We start from the raw sequence: 26,447 nt of genomic DNA, 5'->3' as shown, positions 1-26,447 counted from the left end.
TGATTTAAAGTGCCCACTTTATATCATTGATCTGCAGCAGCGGGGGGGGGGGGGGAGAATAGCCAATAACTTATACCGGAATATCGGTATAAGTTACAGTGGGGATCAAAAGTTTGGGAACCCCGGGTAAAAATTTGTATTCATGTGCATAAAGAAACCAAGGAAAGATGGAAAAATCTCCAAAAGGCATCAAATTACAGATTAGACATTCTTATGATATGTCAACAAAAAGTAGATTTCATTTCCATCATTTACACTTTCAAAATAACAGAAAACAAAAAAATGGCATCTGCAAAAGTTTGGGCACCCTGCAGAATTTATAGCATGCCCTGCCCCCTTTGCAATGCTGAGACCTGCCAGTGTCATGGCTTGTTCTCAATCATCATCTGGGAAGACCAGGTGATGTGAATGTCAAAGGTTTTAAATGCCCAGACTCATCTGACCTTGCCCCAACAATCAGCACCATTTGTTCTTCTAAGCAGTGGTCTAGAAATCTGAAACTGAAAATAGTTGACGCTCACAAAGCTGGAGAAGGCTATAAGAAGATAGCAAAACAGAATGAAAAAAAAATATCAGACAGAACAGCTCACAGGATTGTGAGAAAACCAATTCAAACCCACATTTGACTGCACAATCCCTCCAGAAAGATCTGGCAGACACTGGAGTTGTGGTACACTATTCCACTATAAAGAGATACTTGTACAAATGGAAGAGTCATCACAAGAAAATTTCTTCTACGTCCTCACCACAAAAATCAGCGTTTGAACTTTGCAAATGAACATATAGACAAGCCTGATGCATTTTGGAAACAAGTTCTGTGGACCGATGAGGTTAAAATAGAAATTTTTGGCCAGAATGAGTCGTTTGGAGAAGAAGGGGAACAGAATTTAATGAAAATAACCTCTGTCCAACTGTTAAGACTGGGGGTGGATCAATCATGCTTTGGGGTTTTATTGCAGCCAGTGGTACAGGGAATATCTCACGAGTAGAAGGAAAAATGGATTCAATAAAATTTCAGCAAATTTATGATGCTAACTTCTATGGATAGACCTTAAAAGAGCAGTGCGTGACAGACAGCCCAGAAATCTCAAAGAACTGGAAGACTTTTGTAAGGAAGAATGGGCAAAGATACCTCAAACAAGAATTGAAAGACTTTTGGCTGGCTACAAAAAACGTTTACAAGCTGTGATACTTGCCAAAGGGGGCAGTACAAGATATTAACTCTGCAGGGTGCCCAAACTTTTGCAGATGCCATTTTTTTCCCCTGTTATTGTGAAAGTGTAAATGATGGAAATAAAATCTAACTTTTGTTGACATCATATAAGAATGTCTAATCTGTAATTTGATGCCTTTTGGAGATTTTTCCATCTTTCCTTGGCTTCTTTATGCACATTAATACAATTTTTTACCTGGGGTGCCCAAACTTTTGATCACCACTGTATCGGCTATCGGCCTGAAAGGTCACAGATTATCGGTATCGGCCCTAAAAAATCGATATTGGCCGATCCCTAATCTAGTTGTGACACTCAGGTTTCTGACGACAGGAACCCCGGTGGATGTGAATCATGGATGCAGGCGACACCCAGTGGATGCAGACGACACCCAGGTCGCTACCCCTGGCACGGCTCGACCACACAGGCGGCTGAGGAGATGCGAGGCACAGGAGGGATAAGGCAGCTCGTAGTCTGGATAGCAGAAGGTCAGGGCAGGTGGCAAAGTAGCGTAGTTTAGACGTAGCAGGAGGTCAGTAGGCAGGCGGCAGAGGAACAAGGTTGAGTCACAAAGCAAGAGATCAGATATATGGCAAGGTAATAACAGGAATGCTTTCTCTCAGACTCAAAGCAACAAAGATCCGGCAGGAAACGGAGGAGGGTGGAGGAATTTATAAATGAGCCAAAGGTGGATTACACTAATAAGCGTACTCGCCCTTTAAATCTAAAAGCACCGGGATGTGTGCGCCCTAGGGGATGGGGACACGTGCACACGCTGGCCCGCGAGCGCATGGTCCCCTTACCTGCTGTAGCCCCAGTCCATCACTCTCTGGGTGTTTCTCCTACCTCCGCCTCTGCTTCTCTGCTCCGGCACACGTGTCCCCGTCCCCTAGGGCGTGCGTGCGCCGGAGCAGAGAAGCCGAGGCGAGACGACCTCGTGGACTCGGAATCCTTATGATTATATGAGAATTTAACCCAGGGAAGAAGGTCAACCCAATCATCTAGGCGAGCTGAAACTTAATGCCGAAGATAAGTCTCAAGGATTTGTTTAACCCTCTCCACCTGACCGTTGGACTGAGGGTGGTAGGCCGAGGAGAAGTCCAGATTGATGTCCAGACAGTTACAAAGGGCTCGCCAGAACTTAGAGACAAACTGCACACCTCGAACCGAAACGATGTGCTCAGGAAGACCACGTAAACGAAAGTCATGCACCAAGAAGTAATTCGCCAGCTGCGGGGCAGAAGGAAGACCTGGTAGAGGAATGAAATGAGCCATCTTGGAAAACCGATCTACAACGACCCAGATGACAGTGTTATTATGAGAAGATGGCAAATCGGTGATGAAATCCATGGCGATATGGGACCAGGGAGTCTTTGGAATGGGTAAAGGCTGTATGAGTCCTACAGATCTCTGTCGAGGAGTTTTATCACGGGCACATGTTTCACAAAGACCGAACAAAATCAGAAACATCATGTTCAAGATTGGGCCACCAGTAGTGCCAGGAAATAAGAAGTAGAGTCTTAAGTATTCCAGGATGTCCTGCTGTCAAGGAAGAATGAACCCATTTCAGAACCTTGCGTGTCAATCTGGTGGGCACAAAGGATTTTCCCGAAGGAACTTGCTGAATCTCGACAGGAATGGCAGGAATCAAATGGTCAGGAGGAATAATATGCCTAGGCGTGGAGTCCAAACCAATGACGTCAGAGGACCTGGAGAGAGCATCAGCCCTGATGTTCTTGTCTGCTCGACAGAAGTGAATGAAGAAGTTGAACCTAGAAAAGAACAGTGACCATCTTGGCTGGCCGGGTTCAAACGCTGAGTAGACTGAAGGTATAGAAGATTCTTATGGTCGGAGTAGATGCTGACCAGATAAGAAGAACCTTCCAATAAATGTCGCCATTCCTCCAAAGCTAGCTTGATAGCGAGGAGTTCACGATCTCCAATGGAGTAATTCCTCTCAACAGGAGAGAATGTCTTTGAGAAGAACCCACGTTACACTCTTGCCCTTGGCGTTTTTCTGAGTGAGAATGGCACCCGCTCCAATAGATGAGGCATCAACCTCTAAAGCAAAGGGCCTCTTCGGATCAGGTCTTATTAGCACGGGAGCAGAGGCAAACCCAGACTTTAAACGGGAGAAGGCCTCTTCAGCCTCTTGAGGCTAAGATTTAGGATTAGATGTCATCTTAGTGAGAGCCACAATAGGAGCAACCAAGGATGAAAAATGTGGGATAAACAGAGGATAGTAGTTAGCGAATCGCAGAATGCATTGAATAGCATGAAGGCCCGAAGGACGAGGCCAATCCAATACTGCAGACAACTTATCTGGATCCATCTGCAGGCCCTGATGAGAGACAATGTAGCCAAGAAACAGAAGACTAGCTTTCTCGAATAGGCATTTCTCCAGTTTGGCGTAGAGATGATTCTTCCGTACTCGCTGAAGAACCAAACGAACATGAGTACAATGCTCCTCTAGGTTGGAAGAGAAGATCAGGATGTCATCTAGGTATACTACAACACAGGTGTAGAGAAGATCACGGAAGATGTCATTGACAAACTCTTGAAAAACGGCTGGAGCATTGCAGAGACCAAAAGGCATTACAAGATACTCAAAATGTCTGCCACGAGTATTGAAGGCCGTTTTCCATTCATCTTCCTTGTGGATACGAATGAGGTTATATGCACCGTGTAAGTCACCGTGTAACTTGGAGAAGATCTTGGCACCACGTGGACGGTCAAAAAGTTCTGAGATAAGAGGTAGAGGGTAACGGTTCTTGACCGTGATTTTGTTAAGTCCCCTGTGGTCAATGCATGGACAGAGTGAGCCATCCTTCTTCCCTACAAAGAAGAAACCTGCTCCAGCAGGAGAAGAGGACTTACAGATAAATCCCTTTTGGAGATTTTCCTGGATATACTCAGCCATGGCCTTGGTCTCAGGAACTGATAGAGGGTATATCCTTCCACGAGGAGGCGTGGTACCAGGCAGAAGATCAATGGGGCAGTCGTAAGGACTATGTGGAGGAAGAGATTCAGCCAATTTCTTGCAGAAAACGTCAGCAAAATATTAGTAAGGTGGCAGCAGGCCAGATAAAGGAGGAAGAAAAGAAACAACTTTACGCAAAAATTTTGACTTATTTCTCCAGTTCTCCAATCCAGTTGCGGGGAATGGCGTTGCAGCCAAGGAAGACCAAGAAGATTCTCAGAAGTACAGTGTGCAGAACATAGAATTAAATCTTTTCTTTATGCAATACACCCACTTGCATGACAAGAGATTCAGTATGGAAGTGAACCCCACAGTCCGGATTTTGTCCATTAACAGAGGAGATGAACAAGGGCTTGGCAAGCAGAGTAAGGGGAAGATGATACTTGTGGACTAAAGCCGCATCAATAAAGTCACCCACTGATCCAGAATCCAAAAATGCTTGTACAGAAATAGTTAAGCGTGGAGAGGTAGTATTCACACCCAAGGATGCCTCTCCCACGTAGCCAAAGGGCATCTTTAATCCTGCTTGACATTCCTTTTTTGAATGTAGCACACAAGATCTCATCATTCCAGGCAAGTTCAGAGGCTAGAATGCTGAATTGAACTGCACAGTCACCAACGGTAGAATTCCCTTGACAGAGGTTCCGCAACGCCGTCTCAGCTGAAGAGGCACGTGCGGGTTCCTCATAGACACTGCGAAAATCTGCCAAGAAAGCCGGAAAATTGGAGGATACTGGATCACCACGGTCCCAAAGGGGTGTAGCCCAAGCCAGGGCTTTTCCGGACAGTAGACTAATGACAAAGGCCACCTTACTACGTTCCATCGGAAACAGTTCAGACATAAACTACAAGTGCAAGGAGCACTGTATAACAAAGCCTCTGCACGACTTGGAATCCCCATCATACTTGGAAGGCAAAGGCAGGCGCAGCTGGGAGCCAGAAGACACTACAGGAGCTGGAAGTGGGAGTGGGCTGGAATGTGGAACCTGTTGCTGTTGCAAGGCCAAAAGCTGCTGCATCATGGCTGAAAGTTGAGAAAATTGCTGCACCTGTCGAGCCAACTGCTACTGACGTACCACAACGGAGGGAAGATCCGCAACTTCAGGCAGGGGGACCTCAGCGGGATCCATGGCCGAATCTTACTGTAACACTCACGTTTCTGAAGACAGGAACCCCGGTGGATGTCGATCCGCTGGACCTGTGTGGCAGATGACTCGGATCGTACCAGGGAGCGGAGTCTAAGGGGCCGCTGGTTTTCACCAGAGCCTGCCACAATGCGGTATGGACTTGCTGCTGCAGGCGACACCCAGGTCGCTACCCCTGGCACAGCTTGACCACACAGGCGACTGTGGAGATGCGAGGCACAGGAGGGATAAGGCAGCTCGTAGTCTGGATAGCAGAAGGTCAGGGAAGGTGGCAAAGTAGTGTAGTCTAGATGTAGCAGGAGGTCAGTAGGCAGGTGGCAGAGGAGCAAGGTCGAGTCACAAAGCAAGAGATCAGATACACGGCAAGGCAATAACAGGAATGCTTTCTCTGAGGCTCAAGGCAACAAAGATCTGGCAGGAAACTGAGGAGGGTGGAGGAATTTATAAATGAGCCACAGCTGGATTACACTAATGAGCGTACTTGCCCTTTAAATCTTAAAGCTCCGGCATGCGTGCGCCCTAGGGGACGGGGACACGTGCACCGGAGCAGAGGCGGAGGCAGGAGAAACACCCGGAGAGTGATGGACTGGGGCTACAGCAGGTAAGGGGACCATGCGCTCACGGCCAGAGCGCATAACGTAACACTAGTCCTGTGTTCATGAGTAGGGGAGCATATCACCGTAACATTGGGTCAGGACTATGCAGTGGTTGCATATGTATTAACTTCTGCTCAAGTATTGTACCACTTATTTTATCCATACTGTTTATACAAACAGTGAAAATAAATGACTACAGTGGTCTGTAAGCTTTTTATAGCTTTATAACTTTTTTCCCCCTCAGCTTAAAGGGGTATTCCGGCCTTAGACATCTTATCCCCTATCCAAAGAATAAGATGTCTGATTGCAGGGGTGCTGCCGTTGGGACACCCACGATCTTGGTGCAGCCCCCGGCGCTGCTCCCGAGACATGTTGTATAGGGGATAAGATGTCTAAGGCCAGAATACCCCTTTAAGCCTGTTTAGAGCCCTATTGACTTTCTAATGGTACTCTAGAAGAATGGGAAAGAGCTCTGATCATGGGAATGGAGTATTTTGGACAATTTTCATTACATGTGCAATTTTCATTATACAGTGGGGATCAAAAGTTTGGGTACCCCAGGTAAACATTTTTTATTAATGTGCATTTTATTTCCATCATTTACACTTTCAAAATAACAGAAGACAAAAAAAGGGCATCTGCATAAGTTTGGGCACCCTGCAGAATTTATAGCATGCACTGCCCCCTTTGCAAAGCTGAGACCTGCAAGTGTCATGGATTGTTCTCAATCATCATCTGGGAAGACCAGGTGATGTCAACCTCAAAGGTTTTAAATGCCCAGACTGATCTGACCTTGCCCCAACAATCAGAACCATGGGTTCTTCTAAGCAGTTGTCTAGAAATCTGAAACTGAAAATAGTTGATTCTCACAAAGCTGGAGAAGGCTATAAGAAGATAGCAAAACGTTTTCAGATGTCAATATCCTCTGTTCAGAATGTAATTAAGAAATGGCAGTTATCAGGAACAGTGGAAGTTAAAGCAAGATCTGGAAGACCAAGAAAAATATCAGACAGAACAGCTCGCAGGATTGTGAGAAAAACAATTCAAAACCCACGTTTGACTGCACAATCCCTCCAGAAAGATCTGGCAGACACTGGAGTTATGGTACACTATTCCACTATAAAGAGATACCTCTACAAATATGGTCTTCATGGAAGAGTCATTAGAAGAAAACCTCTTCTACGTCCTCACCACAAAAATCAGTATTTGAACTTTGCAAATGAACATATAGACAAGCCTGATGCATTTTGGAAACAAGTTCTGTGGACCGATGAGGTTAAAATTTAACTTTTTGGCCGGAATGAGCAAAGGTACGTTTGAAGAAGAAGGGGAACAGAATCTAAGGAGAATAACCTCTGTCCAACTGTTAAGCATGGGGGTGGATCAATCATGCTTTGGGGTTTTATTGCAGCCAGTGGCACAGGGAACATCTCACGAGTAGAAGGAAACATGGATTCAATAAAATTTCAGCAAATTTTGGATGCTAACTTGATGCCATCTGTGAAAAAGCTGAAGTTAAAGAGAGGATGGCTTCTACAAATGGATAATGATCCTAAACACACCTCAAAATCCACAGGGGGATTACATCAAGAGGCGTAAACTGGAGGTTTTGCCATGGCCTTCACAATCTCCTGACCTCAACATAATTGAAAATCTATGGATAGACCTTAAAAGAGCAGTGCGTGACAGACAGCCCAGAAATCTCAAAGAACTGGAAGACTTTTGTAAGGAAGAATGGGCAAAGATACCTCAAACTAGAATTGAAAGACTCTTGGCTGGCTACAAAAAGCATTTACAAGCTGTGATACTTGCCAAAGGGAGCAGTACAAGATATTAACTCTGCAGGGTACCCAAACTTTTGCAGATGCCATTTTTTGTTTTCTGTTATTTTGAAAGTGTAAATGATGGATTAAAATCTAACTTTTGGTGACATATTATAAGAATGTCTAATCTGTAATTTGATGCCTTTTGGAGATTTTTCCATCTTTCCTTGGCTTCTTTATGCACATTTTATGCACAAATTTTTACCTGGGGTGCCCAAACTTTTGATCCTCACTGTATGTGTAACAACTAGTGTTGAGCGGCATAGGCCATATTTGAATTTGCGAATATTCGCAAATATATGGACGAATATTCGTCATATATTCGCGATTATTCGCATATTCGTAATATTCTCGTTTTATTTTCGCATATGCAAAAATTCGCGTATGCGAAAATAACATATGCGAAAATTAGCATATACAAAAATTAGAACAAACATTCGCATATGCGAAATTTAGCATATGCTAATTTTCGCATATGCGAAAATTCGCACGCCAGTCTCCCACAGACTTTAAAGAGCCTTCTTTACACCACACAAGCTGGAAGCAGAGAGGGGTGATCACTGTGATGTGTACTGTGAAAAAAAAAAAAAATGAATATTTGTAATTACGAATATATAGCGCTATATTCGCGAATATGCGATATTCGCGAATAAAATTCGTATTGCGAATATTCGTGAGCAACACTAGTAACAACTATTTTGCATTGAAAGTTTTACATACAAAGACAACTGATAAAGAACACCCAATGGATTCCCAGACCCAGAATGAGCAAAGATTATCCTGAATCTTTTTCCACAAAACTATATAACAATCAGCTTAGCTCATTAATGTGATAACATGCCGGGTGTATATGCCCTTCCGCCATGGCAGCTTGTTTCTCCCATCCATGATATTCTCTACCTATTGCTACTGATACTTATAGTGCATTACTATGATCGTAACAGGTGGATGTTTTCTATGTAATGATATACGGTTTGCTACACCACTTGGTAGGTCAGACCCTGTCATTGGCGGTACGTTTTGTTTCTCACTACTACACCTATGGCATTGTTATGCTCTGTTATGTTTTCTTATTCTCCTGTGTAAAACTTTAATAAAACATACTATGGAAAAAACAATCAGCTTAGCTCTTCCTGCTCTAAAAGATAAACGGGGAGATTTATCAAACCATGTGCAGATAAATTACTGTGGGCAACTGATCAACTTTTTCTCTGCACAGGTTTTTATAAAGCTCTCACAAAGACTGCAGAGCAGACTGTATTTTCGAATAATAGATTCACTATAACTTTTCATATACTACATTCAGTTACTATGCAGGTGTTCAAAAGTGCTGTACTTTATACTTTTAGAGGCCTATTAAAGCAATCTACCATTTACCATAAGTTTGTCTCTTTCCTAAAGACTGTAATAGTTTATAGATGCTCACATGTTCATTGCAATATCTCTGACATAAAGTGCGCACACATACACTACTTCACTATCCACATAGATAATGCAGGTAGGAAGTGTATTCTTCCAGCATGGCAACCCCAAGGAAAGTTTAATATAATATATAATATAAATATATAACATAAAATAAAATATAATGTAAAATAACAATAAATGACTACACCATTAGAGATAAAAAAAAAAGGGGGATAGTTATTATTACTGGTGCACCTCACGAATACGATGAGGCATGAGCTGCATCTTAAAACATTAGTTGGTGAGTGACTTTCCGACATAGTCACACATGTTCGAAAAAGTGGCACATGAGCTTAATAACTCTTATTTTTCCTTCCACAGACCCATAGGAGGGCTTGTTTTTTGCACAACAATTGTACTTTGTAATGACACCCTTTATTTTACCATGAAATGTATGGCACAATCAAAAAAATACTATTTGAGGGGGGAAATTGAAAATAAATCTTATTCCTTTTCTCTGAAATGCAATGTAACCAAAAATCCGCAATTTTGGACTTTGGGTTGCTCACTGTAAGGCATCATTAACATATTTTTTTCCAATTTTTTAAGTCCGAGTACAGGCTTTGCCTGCATCCTCTAGGCGATCCTCTAAGCACAAAACTAAAATGTAATTTCTTAAACTAAAATTAACTTCATGATACATTCTCTTTAACCCCTTAAGGACCAAGCCCATTTTGATCTTAACCCCTTAAGGACTCAGGGTTTCTCAGTTTTTGCACTTTCGTTTTTTCTTCTTTACCTTTTAAAAAACATAACCCTTTCAATTTTCCACCTAAAAATCCATATTATGGCTTATTTTTTGCATCACCAATTCTACTTTGCAGTGACATTAGTCATTTTACCCAAAAATTCACGGCGAAACGGAAAAAAAAATCATTGTGTGACAAAATCAAAGAAAAAACGCCATTTTGTAACTTTTGGGGGCTTCCGTTTCTACGTAGTACATTTTTCGGTATAAATGATATATTATCTTTATTCTGCAGGTCCATACGGTTAAAATGATTCCCTACTTATATAGGTTTGATTTTGTCGCACTTCTGGAAAAAATCATAACTACATGCAGGAAAATTTATACGTTTAAAAATGTCATCTTCTGACCCCTATAACTTTTTTTTATTTTTCCACGTACAGGGCGGTATGAGGACTCACTTTTTTGCGCCGTGATCTGAAGTTTTTATCGGTATGATTTTTGTTTTTATCGGACTTTTTGATCACTTTTTATTTATTTTTTAATGGTATAAAAAGTGACCAAAAATACGCTATTTTGGACTTTGGAATTTTTGTGCGCGTACGCCATTGACCTTGCGGTTTAATTAATAATATATTTTTATAGTTCGGACATTTACGCACGCGGCAATACCACATATGTTTATTTATTTTTATTTACACTATTTTTTTTTTATGGGAAAAGGGGGGTGATTCAAACTTTTATTAGGGAAGGGGTTAAATGACCTTTATTAACACTTTTTTTTTACTTTCTTTTGCAGTGTTATAGTGTTATATACGTCCTGCGCCGTTAAGGGGTTAAAGGGGTATTCCAGGAAAAAACTTCTGGCTCCAGATAGTTAAACAGATTTGTAAATTAGAGTAAAACCAGAAAGAAACACTATCCGGCACTACTGTGCAAGGAGTGAACAAAACCCGCAACTGGGTGCAGTGTGAATACAGTCCTAGGGGTGGTGCTCAATCTCACAGAAAATGGCAGAAAACTTCCAAAAATGCAAGGTAGAGAAAAAGATGGCATTCACCCACTTCAAAGGACTTGTAAAGGTGACTTTAATCCACAACAGTCATCCAAAAGTGCATGTGCATAGCAGTGTTCAGCAAACAGGCAGGTAAAGGCAGGCAAAGACGCCGGGAGACCCAGCGTGCAGGTTGGGTCTCTCGGCGTCTTTGCCTGCCTTTACCTGCCTGTTTGCTGAACACTGCTATGCACATGCACTTTTGGATGACTGTTGTGGATTAAAGTCACCTTTACAAGTCCTTTGAAGTGGGTGAGTGCCATCTTTTTCTCTACCTTGCAGATTTGTAAATTACTTCTATTAAAAAAATCTTAATCCTTTCAATAATTATCAGCTGCTAAAGTTGAGTTGTTGTTTTCTGTCTGGCAACAGTGTTCTCTGCTGACATCTCTGCTTGTCTCGGGAACTGCACAGAGTAGAAGAGGCTTGCTATGGGGATTTGCTTCTAAACTGGGTGGTTCCCGAGACAGGTGTCATCAGAGAGCACTTAGACAGAAAAGAACAACTCAACTTTAGCAGCTCATAAGTACTGAAAGGATTAATATTTTCTAATAGAAGTAATTTACAAATCTGTTGAAAGAAAATGGGGCTCAAAGGTCAAAGATATTTGGTTTAAAATAATAATTAATATTTATTAATATAGAATAATAATGGATTAAATAGGGAATGTACAGGGCCCTTGCCTCAGGCAAGGAACCTGGCGAAACATCCTATACAGCCGGCATACAGGACTACATACAAGGGTGATCCATGGTACCCCGGGATCGGTGAGCATTTCATGGAGCATATTGCAAATTGGCCTATTTAATATGATTTTTTTAATGTGCGATATGCACAGAGATTCATAAGGAGTGATCTTGATTGACTGTCAATTGAACTTGCTACTGACCATTGAGTGTTACTTTGCATCTTTTGGATGGAGTTATCACTGTCTGGAAAGATACATTGCATAATTACTAGTGTTGAGCGGCATAGGCCATATTCGAATTCGCGAATATTCGCGAATATATGTACGAATATTCGTCATATATTCGCGAATATTCGCATATTCTCGTTTTATTTTCGCGTATGCGAATATTGCGCGTATGCGAAAATTACCATATGTGAATATTGGCATATACAAAATTAACACGCGCGTAAATTCGCATATGCGAAAAATAGCATATGCTAATTTTCACATATGCGAATTTTTGTATATGCGAATTTTCGCACGTCAGTCTCACACAGTAGTATCACAGCCTTCTTTACACCACACAAGCTGGAAGCAGAGAGGGATGATCACTGTGATGTGTACTGTGAAGAAAAAAAAAAAAAAAAAAAAAAACGAATATTCGTAATTACGAATATATAGCGCTATATTCGCGAAATTCGCGAATTCGCGAATATGCGATATTCGCGAATAATATTCGAATTGCGAATATTCGCGAGCAACACTAATAATTACATCAATTGAGTAACTGTAGCTGCAGCTGTTACATTGTATCTGCCTTATATTGAGGATCACTGAAAACAGAAGAAATTGAATGAACATTTGCTTTGAGAATTTTTGTTCTACATAATTATATTGATTATAAGACTACCGTACTATATTGATATTACAGGCTCAAGTCGCACAATATTTTTACAGTTGTGATATTATATTTATTGTTGTTTTTATTATATTTTATATTTTGTATTATTGAAATTATTTAGGGGAGTACAAGGGCCCTGTACATTCCCTACTTAATCCATTATTATTATATATTAATAAATATTAATTATTATTTTAAACCAAATATCTTTGACCTTTGAGCCCCATTTTCTTTCAACATATTTTCCGTATTTTTACACCTTAGGTATAGGTGTTTGTTGGGTTGCTCGGGTCTTCAGTGACGGTCAGACAGACAGGAGCCTCTCCATTTTATCTATATAATTTACAAATCTGTTTAACTTTCTGGAGCCAGTTGATATATTAAAAAAAGTTTTTTTCCTGGATAACCCCTTTAAGGACCAGGCCAATTTTATTTTAGCATTTTCGTTTTTTCCTCCTCGTCTTCTAAAAATCGTAACTCAATTATATTGTCATCCACAGACAGGTATGAGGGCTTGTTTTTTGCGTGACTAGTTTTCCTGCGTATTGACATCACTCATTTTACCATAAAATTCATGAAGCAACCCAAAAAATACTATTTGTGTGGGGAAATTAAAAAGAAAACCGCAATTTAGCAAATTTTGGAAGTTTTGTTTTCACGACATACAATTTACGGTAAAAATGACATGTTTTCTTTATTCTGTGGGTCAATACGATTAAAATGATACCCATGATTATATACTTTTCTATTATTATTGTGCTTATAAAAAATCGCAATTTTTTTAACCAAATTAGTATCTTTAAAATCCTTCTATTTTGACAACCTATAACTTTTTCATTTTTCCATATAAGCGGCAGTATGAGGGCTTATTTTTTGTGCCATCATCTTTACTTTTTATTGATACCACAATTGTGTTTATAAAACTTTTACACATTTTTATTATTACAATTTTTTTATAAAATGTGACAAAAAAGCAGCAATTTTGCGTATTTTTTTTTTTTACGTTCACGCCGTACACCGTACTGGATCAATAACATTATATTTTAATGTTAAAACATTTATGCATACGGCAATACCAAATATGTGTATACATTTTTTTTTTTTTACACTTTATGGGGGTAAAATGGTAAAAAATGACATTTAAAATTTTTATTGAGGAGGGGATTTTTCAAATGTTTTCAAATTAAACTTTTTTTTTTTTTTACCTTCATTTTTACAATTTGATTGCTAATACTGTGCAGCGCTATGCAAAGGACATAGCACTGATCAGTATTATCGGTCATCTTCTGCTCGATCTCAGACCAGAGCAGAAGACCCCGAGAGAAGGCCAGAGCCAGGTGAGGGGACCTCCGGCTGCCATGCTGGATGATCGGATGGCTGCGGCAGCGCTGCAGGCGATCCGATCATCCATTTAAAGCACCGCACTGTCACAGATGCCGTGATCTGTATTGATCACGGCATCTGAGGGGTTAATGATAGCAGCCAGGACCTGCTGCACATGAAGTGAGCACCGGTCCGGTGTTCGTGGTCATGGCGGAGCGTTAATGTACGCCATGGTGCGATAAGTACCACAGCACCATGACCTACATTTACGTCAATTGTCGTTAAGGGGTTAAACCTGCAAAAGGGGACAAATACATAAAATGTACCCAATAATTTAAAACTTATTTATATGATTATAACAAGGAAAAACTGTTTAAAATCATAAACCTATAACCACTATTTGATTTAACAAGGCTTTATTGCAATAGGGTTTGTTGCACATAAGCATTAGAATTGCTGCTATTACCTTCAGGACTTTTGCTAAGAATACATCTTCGAGATGTGTAGCAAATCCTTCACTTATCCATTCTTCAGTCCAATCGCGTGCACCAATGGCTAACCCAAACCAAGCATGTGCAATTTCATGGCAGACACGTGAAATGCAGAGCTGATTTCTTCCAGACAGCACACTTTCAGACAGGTAGATGATGTGAGGGCTGGGTCAAAAAATATAAAAAGCAAATAACATATTAGGCATTAACTTGTTGCAGCATGAATGTTTCATCTATTATTACCTCTTTATTAGCTTTGTCCTATTATCATTCACATATGAATGCCAGGTTCTGACAAGCAGTTTTGTAACATAAGTACAAACTCACTATATACAAAGTTTAATTTAAAAAAAATGTAATCAAAGCTTGAGCAATGCATATATGTCTTATATTGTTTCCAGAAGATTTAACAATCTATGCTAATAATAGAATGTCAGGAAGAAGGCAAGACAGTTTTGTCTATATTGTGTTATGCACTTAAAAAAAAATATTTATTAATAATAATAATAAAATATATATATAAATCTGTTTTCTAGTTTTAGTCTACACCATTAGAATCGGATTTTAATCTTCCCCAGCTACTTCACTTAACATTAATACAGTTCTTATGCCTTACAGTATACACTTGCATAATGATGAACAGCTTGTGCAAAAAAAGCACAACTAAATGTTTTTTGTGACTTATTTATGGCTTATCCTTCAGATAGGCCTCTTCTTTCTGGTCAATGTGGATTTAAAAATCAATAGCCCTCTGTCAGTTGATCAAAGGTGTCATGGTGTCTGACCCTCAGCCAAGCATGTATGTTGGTGAATTATGGTCCTGGCAACAAGTATCAGGCAGTTGAGCTCTAACATGAGCTGGGAGGCCCGCATGCACATTAGATGCCTGATGAATCCTGCCTAAAAAACATGGTGGGTTTAGCCAGCAGTTATGGAATGTGTACAGCCAGCTTAAAAGGGTATTCTACTAGATATATAAAAAAAAAAAAAAAAAATTCTGGAATACCCCTTTAATACAGCATACATTGAGGCATGATACAGTCTTTTCTTACCAATTGTAATAGAAGACATACAGACAATGGTAACTGCTAGAGAATAATGTCCAGAAAATGCAAAAGCGAAGATTTATGAAGGTGCTTGCAGGTGTGAACTTTTGTGATTGTGTGAATTTAGAGTTGTTGTGTAATGTGTAGAAAGATATTTACGAGTTTATCAATCAGTTCGTGCCTGCAAGCATAGATGCCTGGTCTGCATCTAAGTAAACCTTTTAGTTGCAGAAACCATTGTCAGATGCATAATCACATGAAAGTGGTGATAAGTGTAAACATGCATTCCATTACAAAAAAGAAGAAAGCGAAGCAATAACATTTTCAAAACAGGTGACTATTTTAATAGAAAAATGTGCAATCAAATTAACATGTTTGTATAGGTTTTGCTCTTTTTAAGTACAAGGGTAGGGTCACATGCAGCATATACGCTGCGTATTTCATGCTGCAAGTAATCTGCCAGGCAGCGGATAATACGCAGCGTATTTTGCTATGAGCAGACACACAAGGCATCTCTACTGCAGTCCTGTGTGCGCAGTGAGGTTTGAAAGCGGGCCCAGCGTGCTGACGAGACTGTATTGCCTTAAAACCTCACTGCGAACACATCGCTGTGGTGAAGAAGCCCTGTGTAGCAAAATATGCTGCGTATTTTCCACAGCGTTATATACACAGTGTATATGCTATGTGTAAACCTACCCTAAGGCATGAGTTTATCATTGTGGGTATAGCAGGGGTACATATTAAACATATATATTGTGAGAAGATGAAGGGCATTGTGGTTGATGGTCGGTATATGTCACCAAGGCTCCTGGCTTTGGTGAAGTAAGAGCAGATAATTGTCCAGTGTCTGTATTGCGATGCAGACTGACACTGTAGTATGGCTGGAAAGCCAATCCGGGACAGCTCTTACTGGCAATGGTCTCCAAGGTTTCCAAGTTTGATGCATATCCCATGCCCCGAGTTGATGAGCTTATTGAGAAGCTAGGACAGGCTCTGTATTTTTCTGTTTTGGACCTCACAAAAGGGTACTGGCAGGTACCCTTGACAGAGGCTGCCAAAGAGAAAACAGCCTTTGCCACACCAGAAGGTTTATTCCAGTACAAGGTGTTACCCTTTGGTCTACATGGCGCTCCCACTACGTTTCAAAGGCTAATGGATATTGTACTCTGGCCACATCGTTGGTATGCCTCAGTCTATGTGGACAATATCATCATTCACAGTACAGACTGGGAAAGTCACCTTCCAAAAGTGCAGGCAGTGGTAGACTCCCTTAGGAAGGCCGGGTTAACTGCTAACCCCAAAAAATGGGCCATAGGGTTAGAAGAGACCAAATACCTGGGGTATATCATTGGGCATGGAGTTGTCAAACCCAAGGTAAACAAAATAGAGGACATTCAGAATTGGCCACGACCTGTCACTACCCGATAGGTGAAGTCGTTTCTGGGAATGGTGGATTACTATATGAGATTCATCCCCCATTTTGCTACGGTGGCTGCACCCTTAACAGACCTCCTGAAGGGACGCAAGTCCATAATGGTGCATTGGAACAAACAGGCAGAACAGGTGTTTTCCGCTTTGAAGTCGGCCCTATGTGGGTCTCCGGTGATGGTGACACCAGACTTCAAAAGGGAATTTGTGTACAGACCGATGCCTCTGAGGTAGACTGTATTCTCCCAGGTGGTCAACGGGGAAAAGAGTATCCCGTTGTCTTTCTCAGCCGCAAATTGACCCCGGCCGAGACCAGGTATAGTGTAGTGAAGAGAGAGTGCCTGGCCATTAAGTGGGCACTCGAGTCTCTCCGCTATTATCTGTTGGGGAGGAAGTTTCATCTCGTGACGGATCATTCACCCCTTAAGCCAAGGACAAAAATGCCAAGATCACCAGGTGGTTTTTGTCCTTGCAGAATTTCAAGTTCAGGGTTGAACACAGGGTGGGTCAATTGCTAGGCAAAGCCGATGCCCTATCCCGAGTCCATATGTATATGTTTTGGTACAGAGGTTCTCAAGTGTCTATATTCTCCGTTGATGTGCAATATGCATTTTTTTTTTATGCTGGTTAAAGGATTGTATTAATAGATACATTTTCAAACTGAGTGTTAAACCATGCCTGAGGGTCTAAAAAGCTTGCTACCTGTCACCATTTCTGTAAACCATTAACCCCTTCCCGCAGAATGTCATATATAAACGCCGGGTTGTGCAGTGCGTTCGCGCATCCCGACGTTTATAAATGACATTCAGTTAACCAGGCGATGCGCAGCATCGCACGGGTTAACCAGCAGAAGTCCCGCTGTTTCCAGCAGGAGACAACTTCTGCTTCACCCCCCAGGACCATCCATTGATGGTCCTGGTCAGCGATCACTGTGATTGGTCCCTGTGGACCAATCACAGTGACCTGGGGTGAAAGTTCAGATCCCCCGCACTGCCCTCCCCTGGAAGCCAGGCAGAACGGGGAAAGATGGCTGCGGGGGACCTGCGGCTTAGGGGGGGGAACACGCGGGGAGCGGCGACCTTACCTGGAGCAGCGGTGGGACCGGCCACATGGACGAACAGCGGCGGGACCGACAGGTAAGTACATGGTCCTCAGAGGCAGCAGTGAAGATCTTCACTGCTGCTTCTAGGAGTCTGAAAACTACAACTCCCAGCATGCCTAGACAGCCTTTGGCTGTCTGGACATGCTGGGAGTTGTAGTTTAGCAACTCCTGGAGGGCCCCAGTTTGGAGACCATTGTATAATGGTCTCCATTCTGTGCTCTTCCAGCTGTTGCAAAACTACAACTCCCAGCATGCACTGACTGTCCAGGCATGCTGGGAGTTTTAGTTCAGCAACATCTGGCCCTTCAGATGTTGCCAAACTACAACTCCCAGTATGCCTGAACAGTCAGTGCATGTTGAGAGTTGTAATTTTGCAACAACTGGAGACACACTGGTTGGGAAACATTGTCTGTTTCTAACTCAGTGTTTCCTAACCTGTGTGCCTCCAGCTGTTGCAAAACTATAACTCTATAACAGACCATGCATACTGGGAGTTGTGGTTTTGCAACAGCTGGTGCACCCCCCCTGTGAATGTACAGGGTACATTCACATGGGCGAGGGTTTTACAGTGGGTTTCTCGCTGCAAGTTTGAGATGCAGCAAATTTTGCGCTGGGAGACTCGCTGTAATCCCCCGTCTGTGTGACTGTACCCTAAAAACACTACACTACACTACCACAAAATAAAATAAAAAGTTAAAAACACTACATATGCACATACCCCTACACAGTATCCCCCCCCCCCCCATAAGAACGTCTGGTACGCCACTGTTTCCAAAGCAGAGCCTCCAGCTGTTGCAAAACAGCAACTCCCAGTATTGCCGGACAGCCATTGACTGTCCAAGCATGCTGGGAGTTTTGCAACAGCTGGAGGCACCCTGTGTGGGAATCACTGGCGTAGAATACCCTTATGTCCACCCCTATGCAAGTCCCTAATTTAGGCCTCAAATGCACATGGCGCTCTCTCACTTTGGAGCCCTGTCGTATTTCAAGGAAACAGTTTAGGGCCACATATGGGGCCACATATCGCCGTACTCGGGAGAAATTACGTTACAAGGTTTGGGGGGCTATTTCTCCTTTAACCCTTCATGAAAAGGAAATGTTGGGGTCTACACCAAAATTTTATTTTTTACACTAACATGCTGGTGTTGCCCCATACTTTACATTTTCACAAGAGGTAAAAGGGAAAAAAGCCCCCCAAAATTTGTAATGCAATTTCTCCTGAGTACGGAGATACCCCATATGTGGGCACAAAGTGCTCTGGGGACGCTCTGATTTGCACAGGGGTGGCTGATTGTTACAGCGGTTTTGACAAACGCAAAAAAAAAAAACCCCACATGTGACCCCATTTCGGAAACTACACCCCTCACGGAATGTAATGAGGGGTGCAGTGAGAATTTACCGCCCACAGGTGTCTGACAGATCTTTGGAACAGTGGTCCGTGAAAATGAAAACTTTTGTACAGCCCACTGTTCCAAAGATCTGTCAGACACCAGTGGGGGGGTAAATGCTCGCTTTACCCCTTGGTATGTTCCTCAAGGGGTCTAGTTTCCAAAATGGTATGCCATGTGTTTTTTTTTTTTTTTTTAGCAAAATTTAGCAAAATTTGCTCTCAAAAAGCCAAATATGACTACTCCTTTTCTGTGCATTGTAGTTCGCCAGTAGTGCACTTCAGGTCAACTTATGGGGTACCTCCATACTCAGAAGAGATGGGGTTACACATTTTGGGGGGTATTTTCTGCTATTAATCCTTGCAAAAATGTGAAATTTGGGGGGAAACACACATTTTAGTGAAATATTTTTTTTTTTTTTACATATGCAAAAGTCGTGAAACACCTGTGGGGTATTAAGGCTCACTTTATTACGTGTTACGTTCCTCAAGGGGTCTAGTTTCCAAAATGGTATGCCATGTGTTTTTTTTTGCTGTTCTGGCACCATAGGGGCTTCCTAAATGCAACATGCCCCCCAAAAACCATTTCAGAAAAACGTTCTCTCCAAAATCCCCTTGTCGCTCCTTCCCGTCTGAGCGCTCTACTGCGCCCGCCGATCACTTTACATAGACATATGAGGTATGCGCTTTCTCAAGAGAAATTGGGCTACAAATATAAGTATAATTTTTTTCCTTTTACCCCTTGTAAAAATTCAAAAATTGGGTCTACAAGAACATGCGAGTGTAAAAAATGAAGATTGTCAATTTTCTCCTTCACTTTGCTGCTATTCCTGTGAAACACCTAAAGGGTTAAAACGCTGACTGAATGTAATTTTGAATACTTTGGGGGGGGGGGGGGTGCAGTTTTTATAATGGGGTCATTTGTGGGGTATTTCTAATATGAAGACCCTTCAAATCCACTTCAAACCTGAACTGGTCCCTGAAAAATAGTGAGTTTGAAAATGTTGTGAAAAATTGGAAAATTGCTGCTGAACTTTGAAGCCTTCTGATGTCTTCCAAAAGTAAAAACTCATCAATTTTATGATGCAAACATAAAGTAGACATATTGTATATGTGAAAAAAAAAATATTTGTAATATACATTTTCCTTACAAGCAGAAAGCTTCAGAGTTAGAAAAATGCAACATTTTCAAAATTTTCATCAAATTTTGGGATTTTTCACCAAGAAAGGATGCAAGTTACCACAAAAATTTACCACTATGTTAAAGTAGAATATGTCACGAAAAAACTATCTCGGAATCAGAATGATAACTAAAAGCATCCCAGAGTTATTAATGTTTAAAGTGACAGTGGTCAGATGTGCAAAAAACGCTCTGGTTCTTAAAGGGGTAGTCCAGTGGTGAAAAACTTATCCCCTATCCTAAGGATAGGGGATAAGTTTGAGATCGCGGGGGATCCGACCGCTGGGGCCCCCTGCGATCTCTCTGTACGGGGCCCCGGCTCTCCGCCGAGATAGCGGGTGTCGACCCCCGCACGAGGCGGCGGCCGACACGCCCCCTCAATACATCTCTATGGCAGAGCCGGAGATTGCCGAAGGCAGCGCTTCGGCTCTGCCATAGAGTTGTATTGAGGGGGCGTGTCGGCCGCCGCCTCGTGCGGAGGTCGACACGCCCCCTTCCCGCGGGTTGTTGGGGCTCCGTACAGGAGATCGCAGGGGGCCCCAGCGGTCGGACCCCCCCAAAATCTGCAACTTATCCCCTATCCTTAGGATAGGGGATAAGTTGCTCACCACTGAGTCACCACTGGACTACTCCTTTAAGGACAAAATGGGCTTGGTTCTTAAGGGGTTAAACGATTTCAAGCACTTAGGCTATAACACCTCAGTGTTTGGTTATGGAGTTCAGTGGAGATAAAAACCCTGCATGAGAGTTTTTTTTCTCCAATATAATCTTGCGAAATAACGGACATCTAATGGAAACCCTAACAGACACCATTCAAAGTGAATGGGAACTTTGGTTTTCCATTAATTTCAGTTTTGACAACCTCTGTCCCAGCCCCGTTATCAGCTTGCTTTTGTCTTATGGATTTAACTCCCAGGATATGCAAAGTATCAAAAATTAACCCCTTAAAGGGGTACTCCGCCCCTAGACATCTTATCCCCTATCCAAAGGAAACAAAACTCTTCAAAATGTGCAAAATTCGTATTTTCTTCTATATTGTCGCATAATGCTTTTTTTCCTGTTCCGCCGGGGATTTTTTGGGTAAAATGACTAATGTCACTGCAAAGTAGAAGTGGTGGTGCAAAAATAAGCCATGATATGGATTTTAGGTGAAAAATTCAAAGGGTTATAATTTTTAAAAGGTAAGGAGGAAAAAAACAAAATGCAAAAACTGAAGTCCTTAAGGGGTTAACCACTCTATTTATAAAGGGGTTATCCAATATTTTTTTTTTAAATTATAATAATATCATGCTGCGGTCGGGGAAAACAGAAAAAATAACCATACTTACCCTAGCCCCCGTCCCCCTGCTGGGCAGCTCCCGTTATTCTCGTCCAGTCTTCTGATCTTTTCCCATTTTCTTCCTTCCGAGTCCTGAGTATGTGGCCAGTGACGGACTGAGCCAGGAGATCCAGCCCAAGTATTTGTCTCAGAAAAAGAACAAAGAGTAGATTGGGGGAGAGACAAAGAGGAATGGGAGCTGTGGGGGACAAGGACTAGAGGAGTTTTTCTTTTCTATCCCCCCAGCACCACATTATTATTTTTGAAAGAGACAAAATAGAATACTACAGTTTGTCAATATGTAGACCTGTGATGTTTTTTTTTTTCCTCACATAGATGTGACCAGAGCATGATTTTACAAACACAGAAAGACAACTGCAGACATGCACCTTGTAAAAAACATTCCACGCATACCGCTAGCTCAATTGTCACCTCTTGGCAAGGTATTAATAAGACACATGATACCTAATAAACCAGCACCGCATAAGAAATATTCCACAGAGAACACGTAAATGTACAGGTAAATTGTGACAGGGTTCCAAGACAAACACTTTTACACTATTACATGTTCTACTATTTCAGTGGTTTAGTGACTAATACTTGGCTGCCAGGACAGGGTGAGTACAGATATTATCTGTATAACAGCATTGCATTTGAATGGCAATATGTACTCTGCCTGTTCCTAACAAAAATCAATTTTACCTGCCTGTTTCATATTTAACCCCTTAAGGACCAGGCCATTTTACACCTTAAGGACCAGAGCGTTTTTTGCAAATCTGACCACTGTCACTTTAAACATTAATAACTCTGGAATGCTTTTAGTTATAATTCTGATTCCGAGATAATTTTTTCGTGACATATTCTACTTTAACTTAGTGGTAAAATTTTGTGGTAACTTGCATCCTTTCTTGGTGAAAAATCCCCAAATTTGATGAAAAAAATGAAAATTTAGCATTTTTCTAACTTTGAAGCTCTCTGCTTGTAAGGAAAATGGATATTCAAAATAATTTTTTTTTGGTTCACATATACAATTATGGACATTTATCAACGGGTTTAGTCAGGTTTTCTTTACTATAATTGTCGCAAAATTGTCGCAACTGCGACTACGCGATTTTTCGTGCGACATTTTGACTGGAAAGCGAGAAAAGCAAGTTTTCCTAAAATTTACTATGTAGTAATAATTTTAAAATGGACTACGGGTAGTCAGGTATTTATTAACTGCGACAGTCGCAACTGCGCAAAAAAAGTCGCAACAGCGTTAAAAATTTACTAAATTTACTCCAGCTCAAACATGGAGCAGAAAAAGCTACTACCAAAGTAAAAAAGGAAAAATTGCTTACGTGAAAGATAATTATCAACAGGCTGAAACCAGTTGATAAATAGGTCGCACATAAGCAAAAAAAAAGTAAGGAAAAAATTACTAAAAAAAAGAATACATAAGCAAACATTGATAAATGTCCCTCAATATGTCTACACCAGAGGGCTTCAAAGTTCAGCAGCAATTTTGAAATTTTTCACAAAATTTTCAAACTCACTATTTTTCAGGGACCAGTTCAGTTTTGAAGTGGATATGAAGGGTCTTCATATTAGAAATACCCCATAAAAGACCCCATTATAAAAACTACACCCCCCAAAGTATTCAAAATGACATTCAGTAAGTGTATTAACCCTTTTGGTGTTTTACAGGAATAGCAGCAAAGTGAAGGAGAAAATTCAAAATCTTCATTTTTTACACTCGCATGTTCTTGTAGACCCAATTTTAGAATTTTTGCAAGGGGTAAAAGGGAGAAAATTTTTACTTGTATTTGAAACCCAATTTCTATTGAGTAAGGACTTACCTCATATGTCTATGTTAATTGTTCAGCGGGCGCAGTAGAGGGCTCAGAAGGGAAGGAGCGACAAATGGTTTTCGGGTGGCATGTCACCTTTAGGAAGCCCCTATGGTGCCAGGACAGCAAAAAAAAAAAAACACATGGCATACCATTTTGGAAACTAGACCCCTCAGGGAACGTAACAAGGGGTAAAGTGAACCTTAATACCCCACAGGCGATTCACGACTTTTGCATATGTGAAAAAATTTTTTTTTTTTTACCTAAAATGCTTGGTTTCCCCAAAATTTTACATTTTTAAAAAGGGTAATAGCAGAAAATACCCCACAAAATTTGAAGCCCAATTTTTCCCAATTCAGAAAACACCCCATATGGGGGTGAAAAGTGCTCTGCTGGTGCACTACAGGTCTCAGAAGAGAAGGAGTCACATTTGGCTTTTTGAAAGCAAATTTTGCTCTGGGGGCATGCCGCATTCAGGAAGCCCCTATGGTGCCAGAACAGCAAAAAAAAAAAAAAAATAAACACATGGCATACCATTTTGGAAACTAGACCCCTCGGGGAACGTAACAAGGGGTAATGTGAACCTTTATACCCCACAGGTGTTTCACGACTTTTGCATATGTAAAAAAATATATATATTTTTTTTTTTTACCTAAAATGCTTGGTTTCCCAAAAATTTTAAATTTTTAAAAAGGGTAATAGCAGAAAATACCCCCCAAAATTTGTAACACAATTTCTCCCGAGTACGGCGATACCCCATATGTGACCCTAAACTGTTGCCTTGAAATACGACAGGGCTCCAAAGTGAGAGCGCCATGCGCATTTGAGGCCTAAATTAGGGACTTGCATAGGGGTGGACATAGGGGGATTCTACGCCAGTGATTCCCAAACAGGGTACCTCCAGCTGTTGTAAAACTCCCAGCATGCCTAGACAGTCAGTGGCTATCTGGCAATACTGGGAGTAGTTGTTTTGCAACAGCTGGAGGCTCCGTTTTGGAAACCGTGGAGTACCAGACATTTTTCATTTTTATTGGGGAGTGGAGGGGGGGGGGGGCTGTGTAGGGGTATGTGTATATGTAGTGTTTTTTACTTTTTATTTTATTAGTGTTTTTAGGGTACAGTCGCACGGGCAGGGGTTCACAGTAGTTTCTTGCTGGCAGTTTGAGCTGCGGCAGAAAATTTGCCGCAGCTCAAACTTGCAGCCGGATACTTACTATAAACCTCCGCCCATGTGAGTGTACCCTGTACATTCACATTGGGGGGGGGGGGGGGGGAGAACATCCAGCTGTTGCAAAACTACAACTCCCAGCATGTACGGTCTATCAGTGCATGCTGGGAGTTGTAGTTTTGCAACAGCTGGAGGCTCCGTTTTGGAAACAGTGGCGAACCAGACGTTTTTCATTTTTATTGGGGAGGGGAGGGGGGGTGGCTGTGTAGGGGCATGTGTATAAGTAGCGTTTTTTACTTTTTATTAAATTTTTTGTTAGTGTAGAGTTTTTAGGGTACAGTCGCACGGGCGGGGGTTCACAGTAGTTTCTCGCTGGCAGTTTGAGCTGCGGCAGAAAATTTGCCGCAGCTCAAACTTGCAGCCGGATACTTACTGTAAACCTCCGCCCATGTGAGTGTATCCTGTACATTCACATTGGGGGGGGGGGAGAAACATCCAGCTGTTGCACAACTACAACTCCCAGCATGTACGGTCTATCAGTGCATGCTGGGAGTTGTAGTTTTGCAACAGCTGGAGGCACACTGGTTGCGAAACACAGAGTTTGGTAACAAACTCAGTGTTTTGCAACCAGTGTGCCTTCAGCTGTTGCAAAAGCTACAACCCCCAGCATGTACGGACAGCGGAAGGGCATGCTGCATCTTGTAGTTATGCAACAGATGGAGGCATACTACTTTGGCTGGGGATGCTGGGGATTGTAGTTATGCAACAGCTGGAGACACACTGGTTTGCTACTTAACTCAGTGTGCCTTCAGCTGTTGCAAAACTACAACTCTCAGCATGCACTGATAGACCGTACATGCTGGGAGTTGTAGTTGTGCAACAGCTGGACCGACAGCCAACGGGCAAGCTGCGAGTTGCAGTTATGCAACCAGCAGATGCACCACTACAACTCCCAGCATGCACTTTAGCTGTTTGTGCAAGCTGGGAGTTGTAGTTATACAACAGCTGAAGGTACACTTTTCCATAGAAAAAATGTGCCTCCAGCTGTTGCAAAACTATAAGTCCCAGCATGCCCATAAGGGAATGCTGGGAGTTGTGGTGGTCTGCCTCCTGCTGTTGCATAACTACAGCTCCCAGCATGCCCTTTTTGCATGCTGGGAGCTGTTACTAAGCAACAGCAGGAGGCTGTCACTCACCACCTGCTGCTGCTCCGGGACACAGGTCAGTCCCTCGCCGTCGCCGCTGCTCCTGGGGCCCCGATCCCAACATTGATGCTGGGGATCGGGGTCCCCAGCTCCAGGGGTCTTCTTCCTGCACCAACTCACGTCCTCCGGAAGAGGGGTGGAGCGGGTTGCGGGAGTGACACCCGCAGCAGGTGCCCTGATTGGTCGGCCGGTAAACCGGCCGATGAATCAGGGCGATCGTGAGGTGGCACCAGTGCCACCTCACCCCAGCTGGCAATGGCTGTTCGGGGCCGTCTCTGATGGCCCCGATCAGCCAGTAATTCCGGGTCACCGGTCACTGGAGATCCGATTGACCCGGAATCGCCGCAGATTGCTGGACTGAATTGTCCAGCGATCTGCAGCCATTGCCGACATGGGGGGGGGGCATAATGACCCCCCTGGGCGATATGACGCGATGCC

General features: G+C 42.1%; 1 protein-coding gene across 9 annotated transcripts in view; it reads right to left on the bottom strand.

The window, feature by feature from the left end:
* The window catches only part of AOPEP (aminopeptidase O (putative)), a 697,195-nt gene that overhangs the window by 412,985 nt on the left and 257,763 nt on the right, over nt 1-26,447 (bottom strand). For all 9 annotated transcript variants that reach the window (XM_056524681.1, XM_056524688.1, XM_056524672.1 and 6 more), the window contains one exon: nt 14,322-14,511. In XM_056524681.1, the coding sequence (XP_056380656.1) occupies nt 14,322-14,511 (190 nt within the window). The remainder of the gene's footprint in view (nt 1-14,321; nt 14,512-26,447) is intronic.

Source organism: Hyla sarda, chromosome 1 (assembly GCF_029499605.1).
Source record: "Hyla sarda isolate aHylSar1 chromosome 1, aHylSar1.hap1, whole genome shotgun sequence".
In the NCBI taxonomy this organism is placed as follows: domain Eukaryota; kingdom Metazoa; phylum Chordata; class Amphibia; order Anura; family Hylidae; genus Hyla; species Hyla sarda.
Note: the sequence above shows the minus strand (reverse complement) of the source record. Positions and strands in the feature narration are given on the sequence as shown.